The 25810-nt window shown below is 40.0% G+C and overlaps 1 protein-coding gene across 1 annotated transcript in view; it reads right to left on the reverse strand.

The window, feature by feature from the left end:
* The window catches only part of grin3bb (glutamate receptor, ionotropic, N-methyl-D-aspartate 3Bb), a 95756-nt gene that overhangs the window by 36426 nt on the left and 33520 nt on the right, over positions 1–25810 (reverse strand). The window contains 1 exon segment of the mRNA XM_072660165.1: positions 2132–2745. Within this exon segment, the coding sequence (XP_072516266.1) occupies positions 2132–2745 (614 nt within the window).

The raw sequence follows: 25810 nt of genomic DNA on the forward strand, positions 1-25810 counted from the left end.
GTGTAATGAAACATTCACCCAACGATTCAATTTGAAATCAAGCTTTTTTGAAAAAAATTCGCAAGTAGACAAATGTATGACCATATCCAGGTGCAAGGCAAGAAAGGCCTGTAGCACATGACATAAACATGTTGGAATGGGCTGTTGGTTGGTGCTGGTTGTTTTCAAACTTGGGTGTTCAGAAAATGCAACTACATCAGACATTATAATAAATACATTTACATTTGTGGTGGTGGTTGGTGTGGAGCAACAGATAACACCACTACCGGCCAGCGAGCTACCACACCATGTGGGAGACTGGGGTTCAATTCCCGGTGTGGGTGACTGTGCTGCGCTACACCAATACACCAAACACCTTGGGCAAGACTCCTAACACTACATTGGCCCACCTCTGTAATATGAGTAACTTTGTAAGTCGCTCTGGTTAAGAGCGTCAGCTAAATGCCGCAAATGTAAATTTACATTTATGACATTTAGCAGATCTTATCCAGAACGACTTACAAAAGTGCTTCGCTAAAAGACAAAAAATTCGAAGATACCTCTAAGTTTAGACACTACTAAACACAAGTCAATAAGGAGACCATAATACTCTACTCTTTGCCCAAGTACTCTTGGAAGAGATGAGTCTTCAGTCTGCGTTTAAAGACAGCGAGCGGCTCAGCTGTTCGGACACTCAGCGGAAGTTCATTCCACCACTTCGGTGCCAGGACAGAAAAAAGCCTCGTCGCTTGTCTTCTGTGGATTTTAAGGGATGGCGGGTCAAGCCGAGCCGTACTTGAAGCTCGAAGGGTTCTTGGTGCAGATCGGCTTTTGACCATTGCCAAATAGAATGTCATCAGTATGCACACTGTCACGTTTTTAAACTGTGATATCACAAGTTTTTGAATTGTTACGTCTCTACAATATAGTCAGTTTGGCCACCACTGGTCAATGTTCATGTATTGATCCTAAGTGTAAACAAGTACACATCTTCTACCTAGAGCAAAAACATTTCACTGCACATTTACTATGTGGATTTGTTGAGTTCTATGAGGAGCCCATCCGATTTACTTTAATGAAGGCCTGATTAAATAAACTAGGTATTAGATGTTAACTGTAAGTGTAACATCAAATCAAAATATTTTGGTACTGTGTATTATTATTATTATTTACACAAATCTGCAATTACATTATGACCACCTGTGCAATACTGTGTAGGTCACCAAAACAACATCCCCAGTTGTCCTTCATTGGAGCACTCCATCATTGGAGCACTTTTTCAGCACTCGTCTGATGTTTTAGAGATGTTGCGACCCAGGCGTCTAGCTATCACAAGTTTCCCCTTGTCCAAGTCTCTTAGATTCTTACGCTTGCTCATTTGTCCTGCTTCCAAGACATCACCTTCAAGAACAGACTGTTCACTTGCTGCCTAATATGCATATCGCACCTCTTAACAGGTTCCACTGTAAGCAAATAATCATTCATATTCATTTAAACTCTCAATGGTTTTAATGTTATGGCTGATTGGTGTGTGTTGCTTTACTTAATGGCTTTCAGCAAATAAATGCTAATGCAATTTTCTTAGATGCATTTTCTCAGGCTTCTGTAAAATACTGTATATACAGAGGTAAAAAAAAAAGAGTATAAAACGAACAGGGCATAAATCTCAAATCTCACCAGGCCATTTATTTTCAATCCCCTCAGTGCTACACTGCTAATCAGTTTGTTTTGCAAATCCCATTAGCCTTCCAGGCTAAATGCCAGTGGGTTTGCTCCTTTTCTAGAACAACAGGCAACTCAGTGGTATTTCGGATTACTAATACCCAGACCCTTCTTTTCATGGTTTTTCCAAAATCGATTATCTTCTCTTTCACTAGTGTTCCTTTAGGGCTTAATGAGACATTTATCAGAACTGTGAACTCACTGAGCTGAAGTGTAAATTTAAGCAGATCAACGGCACATGGAAGAAAAGCCTGTAAACTTTATGAGCTCTTTCTGCAAACCCAAATAATTGGCCAATTTGTGTTGGAAAGGTGTAAAACTAGACAAAAACAACAGTTGGGTGAATTACCCAGTGTTTCAGGAGGTAGGTGCCATTACACTGCTTGACCTGAGCTGGGCAGATCACTTGATAATGAGCAACGGTATTTACCTGGCAATGTACTGCCCGGACGATGGCAGTTCATGTTTGTTGGGTTTGTCGAAACAGTTGACCATGTTCTGGATGAGGGCCAGATCTGGCCGAATGATGGTGGCTGCGGCGACAGCTCGGCTGACCAGCTGCAGAGCGTCGCCGATGTAGTAGTCCAGAGGCTTGCGCTCGACCTCGCCGTAGGCCAGCAGCCCCAATGGCAGGCCGATAGAGTGCAGGGCATCTGGGCTCAAGGGGTATCCCATAATCCAGTGCATGGTGGGTAAGGTGAGGCCCAGGTTGTGGGCGCTGTGCAGGACGGAGGAGGCACACTGCGGGTCGTCCCCGAACAGCAGCACGGACGCCGGCGGAGGTTGGTCCTGGCTAAAGTGCTCTGCTAGGAACTCGGTAATGTCCACGTTGTCTGGCGTGCCGTGGGAGAGGTCGAGGGTGGCCCGCAGGTGCCAGCGAGAGCCGCCATGCAGCTCCAGGAGCTCTAGAAGACCAGCTTCCTCCCAGCCCTGGCAGAGCACGGCCATGCCCTCTTCCCAGCCGCTCCGCTGCAGCACGGCCAGCAGCAGCATGGCCAGCCCTGACGGCGGGATCCGCGTCGTCATCTGCAGGTGGAATCGGTTCTGTGGAGGCAAGGGCACAGTTCATGGATAAATCGGAAAGAACTAACATACATGCTAATGGTGTATTTGGATGATACAAATGATTACTAGTTCCAAAATCATTATTTGTGAATACCAGCCACTGAAGGAATGTCTCCAGCTCCCCCAGAAGCTCTTCTGATTTACTTTGAGTAAAAGAAAATAGGGGAATTGGATGGGAATTGTAAATGCTTGGCATCTTTTTGAAGATCTTTGACAATGGTTATGCTAAAACACACCAAATCACACTGCATTGTTTATTTATTTCCTTTGTATTCATTCAAATGTTAGTGTTTTTCAAGATACATTTAACTGCAAACAGCAATTTTGGGCCCCAAGCACCAATCAGCACAATTATTTCTTATGCTTCAGCAGGGCCTCTTTTTGCAAACAGAAGATCATTAAAGGTGGTCAAAGCTGAAGAATGACTCCACTTGTCATGATGGTTGATTACGGATGTTCAAAGCATTGTTTGTTCAGACTGACCCTTTGACCTCGATATAGTTAACGGTTCATTTTTAAGAAAAATAGTCAGAATATCTCACAAACAATACAAAATTCTGACAGAAGTTGTAACTGCTCAGCTAAAATACAGAATCATATGACACCACTATTGATCTGTAACATGCAGAACGCAATTAAAATTTTGAATGATTTGAAATTTGTTTCTGAATTCTTCAAATTTTGCATGCCTCATTTGAATCTCATTTTACATGAGTTATTTTACTTTTAAGATTATCTGTTTTTAAGTTTTAATTATTATTAACTGCAGAGGCCACTGAATGTTTCAAGACATGATTTGATTTCTTACATATTAGCTGACTGTTTTTTTTATGATTTTTTTTGTAAATTAACAATGGGCAAGGAAACTAGGACAGGTTTGCAAAAGTAGGTTTTGATATTATAGAAAGTAGATACCACTGCATCTTAGAAAGTAATCTGATTGGTCGCTCTGTGTAAGAACATTAGCCAAATGTTAAATGTAAAAGTAAATGATAATAAGGATTTCAGTACTGCATGCCTGGACCCCTAACACTTACTGCTCAGGTAAACAGCTTTAAATATAATGAAATCATTTTCTTAGATGGCCTAAGACTTTACCCAGTACTGTTCAAGTACTAAGGTGGGCTGATGAAGGCCAGTTTTGTCTACTGTGTTCGTGTGGTTTCAGAGAAACTACAGGCTGGTACGTAGTTCTGTAGCATGGAACTTGGTTAAGGTGAAGTTGGAACTTTGCAAGTTTTTGAATAAAGTAGAAAACAGTGCAAGTTCAAATGAACAAACTATACAATGATGTTCACTTAGTAACTTTGTAAGACCCCTCGCATATTTCAATTTAAACAGTCTAGTAAATAGTACATACATAGTGATTACATAGTAATCACTTTTTGGATGACCATAAATTTCACTACTTATATTTCAGCCTTGTACTGGGGGAAGGAAGTCACTTCTGTTCAACACTGGGAGGGACATGACTCCCCATTACCCTCTTAGATTACAAACCTTGGTAGAGGAAAGTGTGTAGTAGTAGTTCTGACACCGCAATCAATCACTGTAGAACACTCTATTCCTTGCACAGGAAGCAATGTGTGTTTGTTCAACTACAATTATGTTATACTGCATCACCTTGGGAAACAAATCTGATGTACAATGCAGGCAATCTTTGCATTTCAATTAACTGTTGAATTATTAAATTCCATACAACTCAATTAACTGCAACACAGCATTCGAACCTGAACCCAAGCCATGCTAACTGCTGTTTCGTCAAATGTCATATACAGTATACTGCCCTTTTATCTGAATAAAGCCTTTACATGCATATCTCTACCTCTGACTGATTCTGGCAGACACACAGGTTCAGGAACATTACAAGAAACAATCTGTTTCAAAGGGATGTGTATCATTACTACTTGCTGTCTGATTCAAAAGGCCGTCATGTATTCAGCAACCTGCCTGACAAGTTAATTTGGTGGGCCACCGGAGACCAGGCTGTAGTGATTGTAGAGGGGATTGCTATTCATGGTCTGTCTCGCTGGATTTTCTCAGCCGTGTGTAACCCCTATCTGACTTTAGCTGCTCAACGAGCACTGCTGGGACGTGAACGTCTCAATAAAGTCCAGGCTCAGAGTCTTTGATATCTCTCCAACAGAAGGATGGTGGAAAACATTCCAATCATATTTATCCAAACTTGATATTCGTGTCCAGATTTCGGATATCAAGGCCCGGCCGATGCCCACGAGAGTAGCTTAAAAGAGCTTTCACCGGCGCTTGGAGGGCAGACGCTGCGTTCTGGGAACACATACTGGCATGCGTGCAATAACAGAAGGAAAAGAAAATAAAGCATGAATTCATACTGCATACACAGATCCGAATCCTTTGGGGGGAAACTGAGGACTGAGTGTGTAATTCCTTCCTGTCCCGGCGAACTAACCCTTCTCCAGCGCTAAGAAGTGTTGCGCATACATATAAGACAAAAGGGTGCTTTAGATAGATAAAGAAAGCAGAAGAGGAACAGATTACAGTGTTACATAATCAGGATGAACAAAGATTACAGATATATGATAATGATAACAAAATGTGATACTTGCCAGATGTATATAATGAATACATTTAAACCCCTCATAAACATGTGAAATGATTTTATTTCAATATTTATTATTTTGTTTCACTCCACCAACCTTTGATGTCTCTGTGACTGGCATAGGAACAACCTAGCTGACCAATCTGTTGGAAGCCAGACACCATAAATTTGACCAAACGTTAACAGGATGAATTTGTCCTCGCTATTCGCTATAAGTCCCTGCTATTTCTTTTATTTCCAAAAAGTTAACAAACAAAAATCCAAAGGGTGTGTCTTGTCTTTTAGGGTGTGTCATAATTGCATACTAGTTACTAATTCCACCTATTTTTTTTATTATGAAGTATGTAGCTTAGATAGTGTCAAATATCACTAAAATATCCAGGCTACATACCGGCTATGTCGGCTATGACTCATAATCAGGACAGCAGAGAGGATCATTAGGTGTAATCTGCCAACGCTTCAGGAGATCTGCACCAGCAGGGTAAGGAAGCGCGCTGGCAAAATTACAGCTGACCCCTCTCATCCTGGACATCATCTCTTCCAGACACTTCCCTCTGGTAGAAGACTCAGAACCATCAAAACCAGCACAACACGGCACACTAACAGCCTTTTTCCCAGGGCTGTAGCGCTCCTAAACCACAGTGGACACCTCCACTGTAGTCTATACACCTAATCTGTAACTGAACTGAGCTTCTAAATCTCACAGAACCAAACTGGACTTAACTGCAACACAGTACAGATACATCACATGCATAACATTTGCACTGATTATTGATTCAGTGATTATTTGCACTGCAGCTGTACAGATTTAAATTTTCTATAAATGTTTGTGTGTATATATATATATATATATATATATATATATATATATATATATATATATATATGACAGCTCTTTATTACTTTTAGTACTTTTTAAACTTAGTATTCTTATTTTATTCATTGTTTAATGTATTTTTCTCTCAGTGTAATACTTGTTAACAGTCTCACCAAGTAAAATTCCTTGTATGTAAAACATACTTGGCAAAATCAAGAGATACTGATTCTGATTCTATGTTAAAGGGCGGAGCTACTCACGTCTGGAACAATTATTAGAAACAATGGTGAATAACTACAGCAAGTGCAGCGGCAACATTGTCTGGCTTGCAGTGATATAGGTTGGAATAGCAACACTTCATGTTAATAGAAAACAGGTTAGTACGTTAATATTTTGTGTCCTAATCTGCCAAACCTGCACTATTAAGATTAATACATAGTATATACCTTATAGTGTTAGCGTGTAGTATACAAGCCTTAGCCTTATAATTAAACAAGCAGTTTTTAATACTGTACCTTTAAGACTCTTTCAGGTTATTATTAGCTAATGGAAGTAATATGCACATAGCAATCTTAAAGGCACAGTAACAGAAAGAGTCTGTAATGTGCCTCATTTAAGGCAGTCCAAGCCAAAACACTCACTACTCCTATGAGCAGTTTTAGCAGCTTAATTTTAATATATATATCATATATTTTAAAAAAAGGGCCCAATATGTTACACAGTTTATAGTTACAGGATCATTTATAGTACTTACTGTATAATTAGTTGTTACTGAACAAGGTTTTAAAGTTAAAATTAGGACTAAAAATAAAAATAAACCCTAGGCTTTAAGGGATTAACAGGTAATTTATACCGGAATACAGGAATGTACTTTTTTTTACCAGGCCTGAATAGAGTTAATAAGGTACCAACTAGTATGACGTCAGCTGATTCTGCTAATTAGTGACTATTTGTTTCCATTCACAACATTATTCATGACATTCACTTTTTTCCCTCATTCGAACCCCCAAGCTCAAGGATAGCAGCTCATTCTCTCAGTCATGTTGTAGTAATAACAATCACAGAACACTGATTCTGTGAAATTACCCATTATCTATTAAATGCCCATGCAATCCACACGGCCACATGTGTGATTTCATAATGACTAGACCTAAACACACCACAAGCCATCTGTTACCAGCACACTGCATAGGTGGTTGCAAATGACTGGGCCAGCTGAATTAGCCTGCTCCTGAATCAATCAGTTCTTATTTACTGCAGCTGTCGTATACATCCACAAGAGGTTTGTCTCGTCGTCATCATCATTATCACAAACACACACTCGCCGCAGTGTGTTTGCTCGGGGAAAGAAGGAGTAAATAAGTGCACTGGATGTATACAGAAGTATCTGGGCTACAAATGATGTATATTCCAATAAGAGTGTTAAAGCACTGATTCAGCCAAAAATCCCATTTACAGTTTCCCACTCACCCTGAATGTAGTCAATTAGCCAGGACGTGTTTGGTGTCTGATTTTTGCTTATTTAGTTCTGCATGAACCGTCCTACAGTAGGGCCTGACTGATATGACACGTCATACTGATGCTACATTAGGGCTGCAAGATTTTGTCACAAACCGACATTGCGATATTTTGTTGTTCTGCAATAGGTATTAAACATTACAGGATTTTTTTTAACCAAAAGTCAATGAATAAACATGTTGTGATATTAATAATTCACACTTTCCACTAAGGATTACAATAAAGTACAATAAATGATATCAGGCAGATATAAAGTGAAAGATACACAGCCATCTGTGTCCAGGAGTCCAAGAGACCATAATTCCCACTGGATGGCCCTCCTTCTTCCCCCCCATCAGGAGCATCTGTTAGTTGACATACCAGAACTGACAGTTAATGTTGAGCTTTCAAAAATTCTACAACTATATAGGGTTAATCAGAGCTCTGTAAACAAAGTGAAGTTGTAAATTGAGTCAGTTAAAATATACACAGTATACTTAATGAGTATCTAAATATAAAATGTAATAAAAAAATAAAATATATATATATATACACCAATAAATTACAGATGATTACATGTAAAGATTGATTATCTTCAGCAAATATAATCTGTCTCTGGTAGATCTGCCATAGAAAATGAGAAAAGTGTGAATTGTCCTTTTGTATCTAGCAAGTTTTAACATAATGTGATTTAATTGGCCTTATGTGACATTGCACATCCTGGAATGTGACTATTGCACATGTGCAAATTGCAATGACGATGCTGAAACGATATATTGTGCAGCCCAATGCTACATGGTAGGTATTTATGATTGGACATGATTTTATTAGTGCTATGCTGACACCGATACGTAAAAGTCAGTCATAAATAGTTATTACCATTAAATAGACATTTAATGGCACTTTTACATCAGCACTTTATATTTCCATGTGGTGCTTTTTCAGTCCTAAAACCAAAAAAGTTGAGTTCAAGCAGCTTGTTTAAAGGCAACACACTAAAGTTTAGTACCTTTTACATAGAGATGTGTACTTGAGTGTGAAATTGCTGCATAAGCACTTTTAGTTTCTAAACTGGCATTTGTTCGCTGCTCTGAAATGTGAATTAAATGTAAACACCAGTTAAAAAGCTGTTTGGTCAAGCAAGATAATGCTTCTGTACCTGTACACAGGTACAGGTAGTTTTTTTTCAAATGTGCAGTTACTCAACCAGTAAATGCTGTTCTTTCAAGCTTATTATTATATATTTGGGATAAGATAAGAGAAATAAGATAAAATAAGAAAAGTACAACCTAGAAATATCAGGATTTCTAGCAATCTATTAAGTATTTAGGTCAGAGTTGGTATCGGTACTCTGTATTGGCAGACACTTGAAAAGCACTGGTATCGGAAAGGTAAAAATGGTACCGTAGCGTCCCTAGATTTTAATATGTTAAGGGGGCTTTGGAATGTCAATCTGTATTTTCTTTGTTACAGTTGAATAATACCTCAAAAAATGGACACTGTGTGATCCTCAAATATTGTTGTGTCCTCCTTCAAAAGAAATTCCAGCATAACCAAAACAGAACATTGTCCAAAATAATCAACTGACCAATACATCGGTTGAGTCCTATATTACACTTTCTTCAAAATACAGTTGTTAAGTAACCTAAAACGGACAAACTATATATAACTTTACATTTTCACAATACACAATATATCACAATACATGTAATTATAGACAAAATACAGTAGCAACAGATTCTAAAAAAAACTATAGCTATTCAGACCACCTTAGTGTGTAATTAAGTTAAGTGTTTATTAAGCACTAACAATATCATGGATATGCTTAAAAAAGCATACTGTGTATCACAATATCAAAATTGATCACAATAAGATTAAATATTGTCATATTGCCCAGCTTTAACTATATGCCATCTGCAATCTGCAATAGGCAAGTTGTTTCAAGATTAGTTTGAGTGTTTCATTAAGTGTTTCATGATTCAGGCATAGAGTGTGTACACTGCTAGTGTCTATAAGCTTCCAACGCAGCAACGTAGCAGTTAGTCCCCTAACAGTGGCCGTCCCCAGTGGCCATTTTGTATCTTTCAGCTAGTCCAGAAAAACGTGTCCTTTAGTGGTGGCTCAAAGCACAAATTATACTTCCAGACCATAGGGGGAGCCCAGGAGCAAAAAAATGCCAATTTACCATAGTGTTGAAAAATCAGCAAGGTTTGGCCAAATCAGCAAGGCAATGCTGAGACTAGCATTAGCTGTCATTTCCACTCAGGGGTAACAGTTTGATTTGTTTAGATTCAACTAATGAACTCGAGCTGTCTCATTAATCAGAGACCAACCAGAGACTGACTCCAGGATGAATGATGGAGGTCCGTGTTTAATATTTCAGCCTGATATTGATGTTAAATGCATGCTCTTTGATAAAATGCCATGTGTTGTAATTATTCCACGTGGCTTGGGGAGAGAGCAGATCAAAAATACACATCACTGAGTTCACCAGTCTGTCGTATCATTTTTAGAAGAGGAAAATACATGCAGGAAATGGCCCTTCTTGGCCTGCTGAACACTTTCTGATTTTTGGTTGGTTTTTCTTAAATAGAATTATCTGATGTTGTATTTATACTCACACAAATATTGAACACTCAACAAGTACTTCATTAAAACACTCGTTTTCAGCCAATCATGTTCCAGCATGCACTGCATGACTTCATGCAGATATGGTCCAGGAGCTTCAGGTAATGTTCACATCAACCATCAGAATGGGGGGAAAAGTGATCCCAGCGATTTTGAGCTTGGCATGATTGTTGGAGTCAGATGGGCTGGATTTGTAGTATTTGTAGAACTGCTGATCTCCTTTGATATTCAGCACAACAGTCTCTAGAGTTCATTTCAAATGGTGTAATAAAGAAAAACACAACTAGTAAGTGACAGTTCAGCAGCTATACATGATGAGAGAGGTCAACAGAAAATGGCCAGACTGGTTTGAGCTGATAGAAAGGCTACAGTACGTCTATATAGCTTAGATAGCTGTACAGCTGTAGTGAGCAGGAAAGCATCTCAGAACACACAACACATACAACTAGGCTACATTAGCAGAACACCATGTTAGGCATCCCTTCTGTCAGCTAAGAAGAGAAGCTCCAATGATGAGTCCTTTAGGAGCTGGACAGAAGGCCTTATTAAATTAGTAAATTAGATTTACAACATTTGATGTCACTTTATTTGGATAGTACATGTTGGCCCTGCATCTATTTAAACAATCTGGTTGATTCACAACAGTGAGTGCATTTACATGTACTTTCATAAACCAATTGCAGAAAATCTGATATTGTCAGTAATCTGGTCTACGCGTTTACATGCACTTGAATAATCAGATAATGGCAAGCGTTGCAACCAGCCAATAATCTCATAGAATGAGACGTTGTGTAAACGGCGCATAAAACTTCATGCCATGCCTTTCATTTTTTTGCACATTTCTTTTCCTGTGCTAAAAGCTACATTACTTAAAGGAAAAGGGTTCTTCACGATTGTTTTAGTAAAGCCAATGGTTCAATACAAATCCATGACAACCCAAAGAACTTGAAATGGTTCATTGCTCAGTTAAAGGGTTCTTTAGTCCATGGTTCTTTATAGAGTCTTTAAAAATGGTTCTCTGTAGCACCAAAAAGGTGCTTATGATTTCTTGCATATTCCACACATAAGCAAACGGAGAAATCCAAAGCAAATCTGGTGAAAGAGCACACATGCACGAGAAATCTGATTACTGAGCTAAAATCCAGCTTTTGATTTCTAGACCTCACTCAGATCTAAAAAGTATGTTCTTTCCATGACCACTTGAATAATCAGATAACTGCAGAAACACAATTATGTATGGATTTTTGAGTGCATGTAAACAACCTTACTGTCAGTGTTAGGACTAGGACCAGAGCTAAGTTTAGGACTGGGGAAAGGTTAGGTTTAGGTTTTAGGCTGAGGTTACAATTAGGCTTAGAGTCAAATGTAATTAAGATGTAGCTGAATGTAAGTTAAAGACAGCTTCAGTATCTAAAAGACATCTACAGTGTCATCTCCAGACAAAGCCGAACCCAGCATGTTGCTTCCTGCTAACTCATCTAAATCTTTAACACAAAGTCCTACCTTCCTCAGAGTAGCGGAAAAAGACTCAGTAAGAATCTGTAGAGTCAGTTGCTGACTACTCAGCCCAAAGGCTCTGCAGTGAATTTAGCGTGAGACTCAGTGAAATAGAACAACAGAGTGACGAGTGCATATTTAAACTCAAGATGGCAGATTTTGACACATACAGCCCACATTCAATTCAGTTGAATTCACTTCCATTCAGACCGCCAAGACAAACTAAGGTAAAAAAAAAAAAAAAGGATAACAAAAACAATATCAAATCCATGTTCTCATTCCTCCAGGCCTAAATTATTCAGCATAAAAGATTGAAGCCTATTCTTTGCTAACGTGTCACCACATTTCAGTGATGGAACAAGGTTCAGGACACCATTGTTGAGACCCGTAATTCAAAGTTAGTGGCATGTTTTGGTGTGCACTACCTAAGAAAGTGCGAGGCTCCCAGATATGAGCATTAAATGTGAAGCGAAACCTCTCCCAGAAGAGGAAATAGCATCAGACAACTATAATCCTTTTAGCGTCACATCGGAAGTTGATTCCAGACTTGTGACATACTGTGGAACAGTAAAGCCTTTTCAGCTGAGTTTTTCTGCAGCTACTTGAAAAAGCCTGCTGTGCTTTGTCCTGTGTGCGATGGTCAAAAGCAGCCAGAAGGAAGAAGGAAGTTTAGGATAGTCGTGCATTTTGATTATAAAGACAGCTAATTATTCCAGAGTAGGCCTCCAGACCCAAATTACTCAGCTACTGTGAAATGAGACAATAATGAAAAAAGAAAAAGATGAAAAAAGCATTTGTCTACACTCAGCAAGAACAAACAGAAGACAGGAGATATTTGATCATTTTTTTTTAGACGTGCGTCATCCTACCATATGCTTTAGCCTCATCACCTGTCCCTTCATAAGCGTGCGTCGTCCACAGAATACAAATCGCCATGCATCTTTAACATTAGGGTACATCACAGCCGCCATGCTTGATGGTGGGGGGGGGGGCACATGAGCATTTTGATTTGTGTCAATTTTTCCTACGTGTCAGGAGCAGATCGATGGATGAGCGTTCTTCTGCCAATTTAATTTTCTTCCCCTCTTAACTTATCACGGGCCGCGGCTTAAGTGCTCAAGACACTTCAAAGACGTCACCGAAAAAATATCGGCAAACGTGCACAGCCTGTCTAGAACGTACAGTATTCAGCACCCTGGTTATCTACAAAGAGTGCACGGTACATTTAGACTGTCGGTTTGCCCTGCAGACTGTACCAGTCAAAAGTTTGGAAACACCAACTCGTACAGGAGGCTTGCTGCAAAATTACTGCATTGTACAAAATCACTCCTTTTTCCTTCCGTTTAAGGTCAGAATAGCCTATAGGTCATGGGTGGCACCCTTTCTCTAAATGTGTGGGGCTATTCCTTTTTTTGCAATAAAACCATGACAGATCAAAGAACTCTTTGAATTCCTAAATGGTTCATTACTTGGTTTAAGGGTTCCTCAGTCCATGGTTCTATATAGCATCTTAAAAAATGGTTCTCTATAGCATCAAAAAGATTTTCCCCCCAATCACGAGTCAATCAAATAATTATAATTAATAATAATTAATTAATAAACTATCCTAAACTTCCTTCTTCCTTCTGGCTGCTTTTGACCATCGCACACAGGACAAAGCACAGCAGGCTTTTTCAAGTAGCTGCAGGAAAACTCAGCTGAAAAAGGCTTTACTGTTCCACAGTAAGGAGTGATTTTGTACAAATAACCCCTTTTATCAATACTAGTGTAGTAGTGTACAGTGCTAATGCTAATGCTAAAGACACTAAATTAACAGTATGGGGTTATTAGAGAGCTCCAACCTCTACACACCTGGGCTCCAACCTCTACACACCTGGGTGGACTGTTTATTGTCGCTAGAGATTTCTAAGCATAGCAAGGGTCAAGCTTTCCAAGTGCACCTTCGCACAAAAGGTCCATAACCACTTCCAGATCACTGCTGACACACAGTATGTCTAGCATATGTGGCATCCAGGCCCTCTACACCAACTACAAGAAACCCTCACCTGCATGTGACATAGTTCAGCTGCTTCCTTTTCGGATGTACCGAACAACTTTGAAGTGTAGAAAAGCAGGACAGCACTAAAACAAGTCACATGTCCCACATCTCCGGGGGGTTCCGGGAGTCTCCCGGAAATTAATATGAACTACCTCTGAGTTTTTGTACGGTGGGATGTCTGGCAATCACAAGAGCCAAATTGTAGGGTCCATACCATACACCATTACACCCCTACAACTATACATATACTCATATATACATATGAGTATAATATAACATATAATCATATGCTGATAATGAGTAAGCAGGTTAAAGCTAGCTAGCATTACCTTTACTCACACAGAGAGAAAGAGTGTTGCGTGTATGTAGGACAGTATCAAAATAGTGACAACAAAATGAAATACACGCTTATACACTATATGGACAAAAGTATTGGGACACACTTCTTAATCTCTGCATTCAGTCCCATTGCCACAGGCGTATAAAATCAAGTACCTAGTCATGCAGTGTACCTTCACGCACACTGGCAAAAGAATAAATGTTTTCTAGAGAGCTCAATGAATTCCATTGTGGTGCTGTAATAGGATGCCACCATTGCAACAAGTCAGTTGGTGAAATTTCTTTCCTACTAGATATTCCACCACCAACTCCATATTAATGTCTATGGCTTTAAAATGGGATGTCATAAAGGCTCCTATAGGTGCAATGTGTAAGTGTCCCAATACTTTATTCCATACAGTGTACATCACTCTAGAACTGATGAAGCAGTTGTCAGCTTGCAAGAGAGTAAGAACAGTGCAGCAGGGTGAGCTAACCCAGATAAGCTGCCAGCTGGGAGTCTATCTCACCAGGGGTGTAGCTACGAGGGGGCCTGTGAGGCCTAGGTTTTCCCAGATTTATGCCTGCTCAAAATATTTATATAAAAAAATAAATGAAAACATTACAAAACATATTTTGTTTGTGCACATATAATTCAGCATAAACACCTAAGGTGACCCTGATGATGTCAATTTATTGCACAGGACAATTAAATTTAAACTTCCACTTTACAAATGAATCCACTGAATAAAAATATAATTTTTCATACAGATAGCAGCGATTTCTATCATTCACTTATCTTGCGTTTTATCCATTTATATAGCCTGCCCTCATATACTGAAAAGGTAAACTGCACTCACGCCACAATCAGAATGAAACTCTTTATTTAATTGCAGTTTTTGGGCTTAGTCCTAGTCATAAGTTGGAATCGTTATTTAAGCCCTGTGGTAACACCTGCACCTGCTCCTCCGAGCTCCCAGCTGATTGCTCCAGTGACTTAGTGCTCCTGGGTCCTCGGGCCTGGCCACCACTGATCGAATTCCTCTCATCTCGACATGGCACTGACTCTGCCGAGATCAAGCATGAGAAAAGCTTTACCGCCGGGGGCAAATGAAATATTGATCAGAGTCCATATTTGTCTTTTGTCCTTCACTTGCGGAGGCGTGTACTTTGCCCGTATCTCATTTGTATCATTCTAAGAAACACGCTTATTAAACAGGCTTGACTGACGGCCTGAGACACTGTTGAAGTAACACTCGTCTTTCGGCAAATTGCCATAATTAAAGGAACTTTAAAGGGTTTTTTTCATACAGTCTGCTACTGCTTGGAGATACACAATGCAACAGTGAATGGACTTCAGCTTATCTGAGGTTTTCAGAAAGGCAACAAATTGCATTCTTTGTCTTGTGTGGTTGAACTCCATCCATGGCACTGCAAGCGCAACGCGAGCTTCCATACTTCATGTTTTCTTGTGAGCATGTGCTTGAGGAAGTGGGCCAAATGAAGGCACCGAAGGAGCTCTGGAACGTAGTGAAAAGAATAGACTAATCGCGTTTATGCAGTGTACCCATTCACGAGATGAGAGGGGAGTAGTTCAACAAAGGTTGCAATTGTGAAACGAGAATGGTTTTTCATGCATCTCGGATATCAAATAATGGCAGGGAGACAGATAAATGAGAAGACAATTAAGGGAAAGGGAAAGGACGGAATATTACCACAGCTTTCTTGACTTAATATACAGCATAGCACATTATTATATAAAGGGCAAATCCTCATGTTCATTCACATGTTTTTTTTGTTTTTTTAAAAATAATAATTTTAGCATAATTAAATCATTAGGATATAAACAGAGTCATTTAGAGTTATTGTATGTAAAATGCTACATTCTAGAGGGATTCATTATGTGAGTTGGTCACAGTGGTGGTGAATGGATCCAGACATCTACAGAGTTTAATGCCAAAAAATCTAAAAACTAATTTAGATAGTAAATAAAATGGTTACACTTGTGATATACAGTTACATCAAAAAGTGTGCAAACCCTTTGGAATGATCTGGATTTTTTCCCTGAATACTTATATAACCACAATCTAACTAAACTAATAACACATACATTTCTACTGTTCATGTCTTTACATATAAATAAACATCCACATTACAGGCTAGAAAAAGTAAGCGAACAGAGGTTTTCCAAGAGCAGCAAGGTGCTTTGCCTTTAAAACCATAAATAAAAGTACACATTACACAAAGGCACATGCCTAGTTATACACAATGACATGCCTTGATGCAAGCAACTTTCAGGAGATCTCAGAAGACGTGTTACAGATGAATGAAGATGTAAAAGGGTACAAAGGCATTGCTTAAGGCCTGAATGTACATCAGTCCACAGTTACACAAATTAGAACTGTTGGTACCTTCACTTGTTCAACAGAGTAGTGTTAGTGGAACGACACCACAGAGGAAGCAACTGCTGCCAAAAAAACAAAAAAACAAAAAAAAACATGAACATAGTGGCCCGTGTCAAGTTAGCCACCTGGATGTTTGACAGTGCTTATGAAAAATGGTTTATGGATAAATAATACAAAAGCGGAACCTTCCAGCACAAATGCACACCAAAACCTTATCCTGCCTGTGAAACTCATTGGAGACAGCATTATGGTTTGTTGCCACAGGGCCTGTACGACTTGCATCCAAGAATATCATATTGATGAACTGAAAACACATTTGCAGTTCCAAAATTCCCCCGAAACATTGTGCAAATCTTATTTGCAGCTACAAGAACTCTACAAATTATATTTAAGTGTTCACTTACTTTTTCTAGCGTGCACTGTGGATGTTTACTCAATGTACTCAATAAAGGTCATACGCAATACAACTGCGTCTGCGTATTGCTGCTTTACTTTTTTGTTTGTCTGTAATTAACTTAAGATAACGATACGTCCACAAAAATCCAGGTCATTCCAAAGGGTTCACTTACTTTGTCTTGCGACTGTAGATATTATAACCTATGATTCCTATCACTACCACTGTAAAGAAATCTAAGTCAGTAAGCATCTCTACATCAAACTACTATGAATTACAGTTGCAGTAATACATCTCACTGAGTAAAGTGTATTTAGAAATGATGTAAATAAGTAAAATCAGTGAAATGTCCATGTTAAATACAGCTTAGGCTTCCTACAAGACTTAAAGCCAGAACAGTAACCCAAATAGAAAACATGTGTGGCGAGCCAGGGCTGTGCGATGAATGAAACTGGACAGAGAAGTGAATAGACATTTCCAGAATTATTAGAAGTGTGTAAAATAGTCAACGTGTTGAATCAGTGATGTTTCCGTTCAGATTTGACACCAAGGTCAAAATAGGAGATAGAGGCAGAACAGCCCCCACCCAGAGCCTGCAGCAAAGCATCAGTGCGTGAAAAGATTCACACCGGGACCTTGCTGAAGCGTAGGCCACATTCACATGTCAGTTATTAATGTCACCTTCAGTGGACAGAAACATCATGCTGGTCACTGCTTCACAATCAAGCAACTAGCAAGGCCATTCAGTGGACAATAAACACTGTCAGAACTAATCCTGCACTGACGGAGTTCGACCCATGCTGTGTGGTGCTCTTAATGAAAAAGACCCCAATTTCGGATCACACTGAGTGACGGTAGATGGCCTGTCGGAGGTAGCAATGGCTCCTTTAGGGATCCTCATTGGGTTTTTGCAGCACAGTGGACCCAGAGGGATCACGCTTCGATCCCCAGGGACAGAGATGTTGTATGAGAGGGCTCTAGGTTCAAGTATCCCTCAACTGGGGGCTCTTTCTGTGCCTTTACAAAAGGCACTTTACTTCAAGTGCCTCAAGCTCCTGTCTTCTCCTTGCATCCGAGAATGGCAGCAGTGGAAAAGAGCAAGCAGTGTTCAGTGGCTAAAAATGATAAATGTTAAGAATGTATTTGATAGTTGGGTCCCAGAAATGGAATACAGAGAATGGATTAAAGGGAATTGGTGTGGAAAACGATATCATTGATATGGCCTAGTAGGTTTTTACATGGAACATGTATTTAACTGTATGTTACACTGATGTAGACAGCATTTACACAGCATTTAGTATGGTTCACCTTTATTACACATGTTTACATTGATTACAGAGGATGGCACGGTGGTGCAGCAGATAGTGCTTGTGCTGCACAGCTCCAAAGGGGCAGGAGTTTGGCTTCAATCGTTGCTCTGGTCACTGTCTGTGTGAGGAGCGTTCTCTCCATGTCTGCATGGGTGTCCCCAAGGTGCGCCTGTTCCGGTCCCTTCCCAAAAACACATGGCAGCGTAATTTAATTGGTCATTATAAATTGTACTAGGTGTGAGTGTGTGTGTGTGTGAGTGTGTGTGTGGTACCCTGTGATTAACTTGTGCCATGTCCTGGGGGTGTTTCTGCTTTGTGCCCATTAATACAGAGCTCCAGACCCACCAGGATGAAGTGGATTTAATGGCTGGACTTGCTTTCAGAAGTTGAAGTACTTTCTGATTCTCACCATTCAGGGAATCATAAACACATTCAATGATGTTGAGGTCTGGGGTTTTTTGTTTTTTTATGATCAGCTCTATATTCTGTCAGACCCATAGTGTGGCGTGATCTTCTCACATTGGAAGGAAAGGATGCTGTTTATCAGATGAGGACAGGTCTTGCACGGTTGTTAGGAGTCCCATTTTCTCAGTATCTCAGTTTCTTTACTTGTTTTCTTTACTTTTTTGTCATTTGGCACTCATACAAAAGGATTATCCTATATCCAATGAAAAAATAAATGAACTTTAGACTTTTCCACAGTTCTTTATACTACAGATGTTTCACTGTATGAAACTATAATGCATATAAGGGTAATACAGTATTTTGCTAATAAACTAATTTAAATTTAGTCTCCTATTTTTAATATTATTGTACAAAAAGGTCAAGAGGGGACAGTGGAAGTAGGCCTATGTTCCAAGAAGAAGCAGTCAACAAAACTCCATCAGAGCAGACACTGGCTTCATCAAAATAGCACTAAGGGGCAAAGCAAACTCCAGAGCATTCATTATGACCTATGAAACAATAACACAGACGTAACTGCAGTCTGGAACTCCTGGGGAAAAAATTACTTTATGCTGTAATACATTGAAAATGATCCTTCACATCTGACTGTATGAATATTGAAGACTCCGGAGTTCAGGCGAAATAACCAGATAAAGTCTGAATCTGAGTGCTATTTAGAAATGCATGATTACTGATGATCCATTTTTGCAAATGACCTGCCCGAATGCTGTCGACGAACTGAGATTTCTCAGCGCACAACACTGTGCATAACAATTCGACGAGCAAGATCTATGGCGGAAATTTAAACCTGGAAGGCAAGTGCAATAATATGTTTAACCGGGGTGATGGATATTTCCCTGCTACATTACGCTAATAACGAAGAAAATCTCTTTAGTCAGGGAAACGAAGGAGTGCAAAGTTTTCTGTGCTTTTTTCCGAGACTTAGCCAAAACATTTTTATAGACAAAGCGAGGGCCCTACGGTGATTAATAAAGCGGCGTTGGGATTTGAACGTGTCAACTACAGTGCAGGAACAAGGGCAGTGGTAATGCAATCTGTGCAGATGAACACATGTATTTCCGCAGATCTAACAACTGCCAATTAACAGGAAGGAATGAACAAATCTAAATGTAAATTTGGGCTCAAAGCCGGTTATCACTATAGCTTAAGCTGCCCTAAGAACATGCCTACTAAAATGGATAGATTAAAAATAAATGCAAATTGAACTGATGAAACACAGAAACAACACAGAAACATACACCGAACATATCCACCCTCTTCAGAAAGCTCCCGAAAGTTGGACTAACTTCATAGGCCAGCCTTTCATTTCAGAGCAAACAGCATTCTCTGAGAAGATGCTTTGAAAAGATCAGAAAGTGTGTAACCAACAGTGCTCAGGCTTTTGTAGGTCACGTTAAACTAGGCGGTTCCTCTTCCCCTCTCGCAGCATCAAGAACCCAAAGCTGTTCGCCTTCCCTATTTCAGACACTGCAGGCTTCAGGAATTACGGATATTCCCTCTGTGTTTTTTGGACGGTGAGACTTCAGACGGAATGGCAACTGAGCAGGATTTCGTGAGAAGGCCAAATCCCAGAGCAAATGGATTATTGGAACTGGAATGGAGACTGTGGAGGAGTGCCACGACCAAAACCAGGATACTTATTCAGAGAAAAAGAAGACACTGAACATAGGTAGAGAGTGCAGAGAGATCCCCTCATAGTATAGAAGGGGAAAAATACAAGAGGAGAAAAGAGAGAAAAATGGGGAGAAAGAAAGACAAAAAAGAGAAAAATACAGAAAAAGAAAAAACACAGGGGAAAGAGAGAGAATAGAAGAAAGAAGGATGAGAGAAAGGGAAGGAAGGTCAAGAGAGCAGAGAGAAAAGAAAGAGAGAGAAATGAGAAATTACGAAACTAGAGAGAAAGGCGGAAAAGACTAAAGACAACGAAGAAGAGAAAAATTTAAGGAAACAGAGTGCAGGAAAGAAAGAAAGGACAGGACAGAGAAGAAGAGAAGAAGAAAAGAGTGAAGTAAAGGAAAAAAAACAGGAAAAAAAAGAAGAAAAGGGGAAAGTGAGAAGAAAAAGATGGAGAGAAATATGGGAATGAAGACAGAACGAACGAGAATAGCAAGAGACAAAGAAGACAGGGCTACAAAGAGAGAAAGAGGTTTCGCTGAGAGTTGGGGGATGTAGGGTTTGCAGGTTCTTGTGCAGCCAATTACTGCAATTCTCCAGTAGGACAATCACGCCCCTGTGAACAGTTTCAAAGCATTGTCTGGCAGCTGTTTACAGGACCCATTTAAACACACTGATCGCTCCTTCTCAGTTTGCCTTGGCAAACTCAATCAGTGCTAATAAAATGATCCGAAGGGAACTGCATCCAGTAATTCAATCTCAGACGGAACAACAACAACATCTCTTTAACATCTAATATAAGACTCATACAGTCTAATGCACTTCTAGTAATCAAACGCTGCTTGGATAAACTGTAACTGGGTTAAGAAGAGTTCTAGCCAGTCATCAGCTCTCCAAAAGCATCAGCAACAACTGTCTTTAAGCCTTGTATAGTGTAATGCATTTCTAATGATCTGTAATTAACACCCTGCTTGGGTAAACCGCCCTGATTTGAAAAAGAGGTAAATCGACAGGCGATGTGCTCCGGTACAGGCATCCGCAAAAGCCACTGGCAGCGGGCTAGGTTCATTAGCCCAGTCGACAGTTCCTCCTTTCCCTGTCACCAGAGCGGATCAGTACTGAAAGCTATCTGCACTCCGAATGGCAGCGCCGCAAACTCCAAACACAGCGGGAATTGGCTGGAGATTAGTATGTCTGCTCCACAGCTCAGGCATTGTAGCAGTACAGCCTTCGCTAAAAAGCCACGATAATGAAAATGACACTTCTCCCCCCTCCCGCTCCTCCTGCCTTAAACAATCCTTTGAAGAATATGGGAAGAAAGGGACATTTCAACAATTTCCTTAAAATAAACCCCTGCAAAATGGCAGTTTTCATCCATGTACAAAAGAATTTCCACCAATCTAAGAGCCTGTTTAACCAGGCAAAAATAATAAACAAATAAAAAAATGCTAGGCAGATACTTTTGTAATTTGGTTCCACATATAACCACTGGCCTTACTAGAAAAAACATCAAGAATTGCTATTTCCTGTTCCTGGACTCTACACCCTACTCCCCACAGGGGCGTAGTTCACGTTTGCACTACTGAGGTAAATACAAATCGCGCTATGAGCGCCCCCTAATGGACAACTATAAACTACAAGCATTTGTTGACAAGACAGACCAAACCAGCATCTAACAGGAAAAGGTATGTGGACTGTGTAGAAATGGGTTTATGTGTGGGCATGCTTCACCACGCAAAAGGACAGCTCGGTAGGTTCCAAACCGCTGTGTAATTTATTATGTCCACACCAAAAAATGGAAAGAAAAACGGTACAAAAAGATGATAAACATCAAAAAATTTAATCGGTGCACCCAGACGTTAGACCACTCGTCCCTGGTCATCAGATACTGCAGTCCCCCACAAATGTACAAATTTCCCTGCCTTCACATCAGCCCAGGCTCAGCCCAAAAGTGCAAGGCTGTCTCTACCAACCTTTCTCCCCCACAGGTCTCCATCTTTCCCTTTGAGCCTGTAGCACTGCCCCTAATCAAAGTGGGTGAAACCACTGTTACAGGCCAGGAGGTAAACTTAAAATCAACACACCTTCAACTCCAGTAGAAGGCTCTCCCCTTCCCTAATAGTTAACCGAGAGCCCTTCAGATACTATAAAGAAGAAAGCAGATTGGGCCGCCACTCCTACTAGGAGACCCCTGTGCATGAAGTGAGATCAGGTAGGTAAAGCCATATGCTTTAATTTCCCAATAACACACTTCAATAAAGTAGCGTCTGGGTGAAGAGGCAGACCTCCTGACATCTTCACAGACTGACAAGATCCAAGTAATATTACAGGTTTTTATTATTACAGGATTTTACACAAATATAACTTGGGTTGCAGAGTGTTTCTGCAGTTCTCAAGGGGTCTCATGCAGATCTCCCAAAGTTCTTCCTATTACAAGTCAGTGGAGCATAAGAATGATGTTAAAGCTGCTATTTTAAGGTAAGATTAAACATGATGTGGCTTTATTTGTACATCCAAAAGTTTGTGGACACTTGCTTATCCAGTCCCCTCCCCTTATAATGCAGTAACTCCCTCTAATGGTTTTGGGAAGGCTTTTCACTAGATGTTAAACCCTTGCTGGGAGGATTTTCTAGTATCCAGCCACATGAGCATTAGTGAGGTCAGGTATTGATGATTAGGTCGGATGTGCAGTTCTGGATCATACATGCCACTCAATCTTATCCTTTTTTAAATAGTTACTCAAAGTGGCATTAGCTCACCTAGAACATTAGTCTTAGATAACATTATATTAGCTGAATTGGCTTACTAAAAGCACTCACAATAAAACATCCACTGGCTAACCAAAACATTACTACTACTCACAGATGAAGTAAATACGATTGATCATTTCCTAACATCTGTAAGATGGTAACTGGACGGTTGGTTCTTGTAGTCAACTAAGTGAACGCAGGAGAAATGAGCAGGTGTAAAGACCTGACCTGAGTGACTTTAAGAAGTTGTTTTTTAATGATGTTTTAAAGAGGAATATTACAGTGCTGTGTTTAGGGCTGCATAGCTACAGACTGGCAAATAATGCCCATGCTAACTCCTGTCCACTGTCAAAACCACATGTAACGTAAGCATTAAAACTGGATCTTACAGCAATAGAAGACGTTTGCCTGGTCTAATAAGTCCTGTTTTGATAAGGAAATTAGCTTAACAACAAAGTAGTTGTTAAGCTAAGATTATTGAGCCAGACAGCTAATTGTTCATAAGCTTTTTCAGGGTGGAACAGCAAAGTTGTGGACAGGTTCCTGGAGGCAGAACAGTTTGTGCTGTGTTGTCTTTAATGTAAAAAAAATGAATAAAGATGACAAAGTGGATAATGTATGATTCTCGTGTGGACTGGATTACTTTATCTCCATTAAACTTGTCGCCTCGGAACACATCAGGAATGTACCATTTTCTTTTTAGCTTGGTGCTCGTTTGCTGCGATTAGCTTTCAGAACCAAATCTTTTAGACCTGCATGTTAATTTCACTGTAAATGCTATTAAAAATAAACGTTATGAAATGAGAGCACATTACTAATGAATAACGTACTCAAGTAGTGTAACAAGAGTGAATGTAGTTTCGCTGTATGTTTGTATATCGTCGCTGTCCAATGAAAAACATGTATCTCCAAAATACCAACTTTACAGGAGAAGGAAAAAACGTAACTTTCAATGGAAGTCAATGTAAAAGGACTTGATTCCAAATCATTTTAGAGCTTTTATATTGGTCCAGATTTAATCACACAGTATACAGAGCAGCTACAGGGTTCAAATGATGAGGAAAACTAAAAATGAACAAAAAAGGAGAATTATGTTTTTCACTGGAGAGCAGCGCTATATATTGTACTTCCAAAAGTTTGTGGACACTTACTTATCCAGTCCCCCCTCCACCTCCTTTTTTGCTGCAGTAACTCCATCAAGTGGTCTGGAAAGGCTTTACACTAGATGTTAAACCCTCGCTAAGATTTTTTTATAGCATTCAGCCAGAAGAGCATTAGTGAGGTCAGGTATTGATGATTAGGTGGGATGTCATTTTTTGGATCATAAATGCCACTCAATCTCTTCGTAAAGGTATTGGTTGGAGCTCCATCACTGCAGAGAACACAGTTCCACTGATCCACAGCAGAAAGCTGGTGGGCCTTATACCTTCCGATGGCCTGCGTGGTGTATGGGTACTTCACAATGTCTAACTGTACACCTGGGCCAGCAGTGGAGGCACTCTGAATTCACACATTAGAAGAAGGGCTGTCTGGATCATGTAAGGCCAAACCACACTACGGCCCACGTTCCCTTGGTAAAATAACACAGTGCTGTTCATATCCTTCTCAAGACCCAGATAAAGGAGAGCTGCTGAGGACTGTTACGCAATGACGAAGCTGCAAATGGATCTCCACACAGCTCGCAGCTGGTGATTTCCTGATTCATGCATACTAAAGTAGCCCACAAAAGCACTTCTAAATGAAACTCCTTCCCAAGGCTGAACATGCCTGATCAGTTCAGATGCTTTTTTCACCCTGGAAGGACGCCAGCACTGCAGAAACCTTCAAATGCTTCACCTGCTCTACCACACACCTGCTTCAACTCATGAAGTGTCTGATGCTGAGCTGATGAGCTGTGAATCATCAAACAATCAATTCTTCATTTATACAGCAGCCTTCAAACAAGCAGATGTGATACAGAAGTTGTGACAAGGACTCTGAAAGGAGAATAAGAGGAACATGAACATAAAACACAGGCAACAAGTCCTGAAAAAGATGGATGACGAAAGATTCTGGATGATGCTGAGAAGTTATTATTAGTAATAACTTAATAGTAATCTCTATAAATACAATAGATCATTTGTTTCACACAGACTAACTGATGTGTTTTAAAAGTTCTGACCTACTTTAGTCTGTAAAACAAAAACCTCTCTACCTCTCGAGTAAATTGGGGCCTGGTTGCTGATGGCTAGCAGCATGACCAAACTAGCAATCCTCTGGTCATATTGACAGTGTCTTATTCCACTGGACCACTCAGGGCCCTTTGTCCTGTATTTTCAATGTTAGCTTAGCATCTCCGTTTGTAAACTAAAGAAGCAAACTGTAGATACAAAACATCTGTCTTGGGGCCCTATCTTACACCCTGTGCAAGGCACATTGCATAGCTCATTGCTATCTTACACCCTGCCAACAGTTTATTTTCACACCTTGCACCTGCGTTGTTTAAATAGCAACAGTGTTTGTGAATATATCTACAAGGATTAGCGTGGTGGTCTCAAAATGAGGTGTGTTCAGGTAGATTTGTGGCGTATTACTATCTTGGCAACGGAAAACACAGGTGCTCCACTGACTGAAAACGACCTAGGCAGACGTCAATAGTCTGATGTTCATTGCTGTCTTGGCAGTGAATTGTCAACACAGGCATGTGCCCAACACACAGGCATGTGCCCAACACTTGTTACGCACACATGGACA

The sequence above is a fragment of the Salminus brasiliensis genome, chromosome 17 (assembly GCF_030463535.1).
Source record: "Salminus brasiliensis chromosome 17, fSalBra1.hap2, whole genome shotgun sequence".
Lineage (NCBI taxonomy): Eukaryota > Metazoa > Chordata > Actinopteri > Characiformes > Bryconidae > Salminus > Salminus brasiliensis.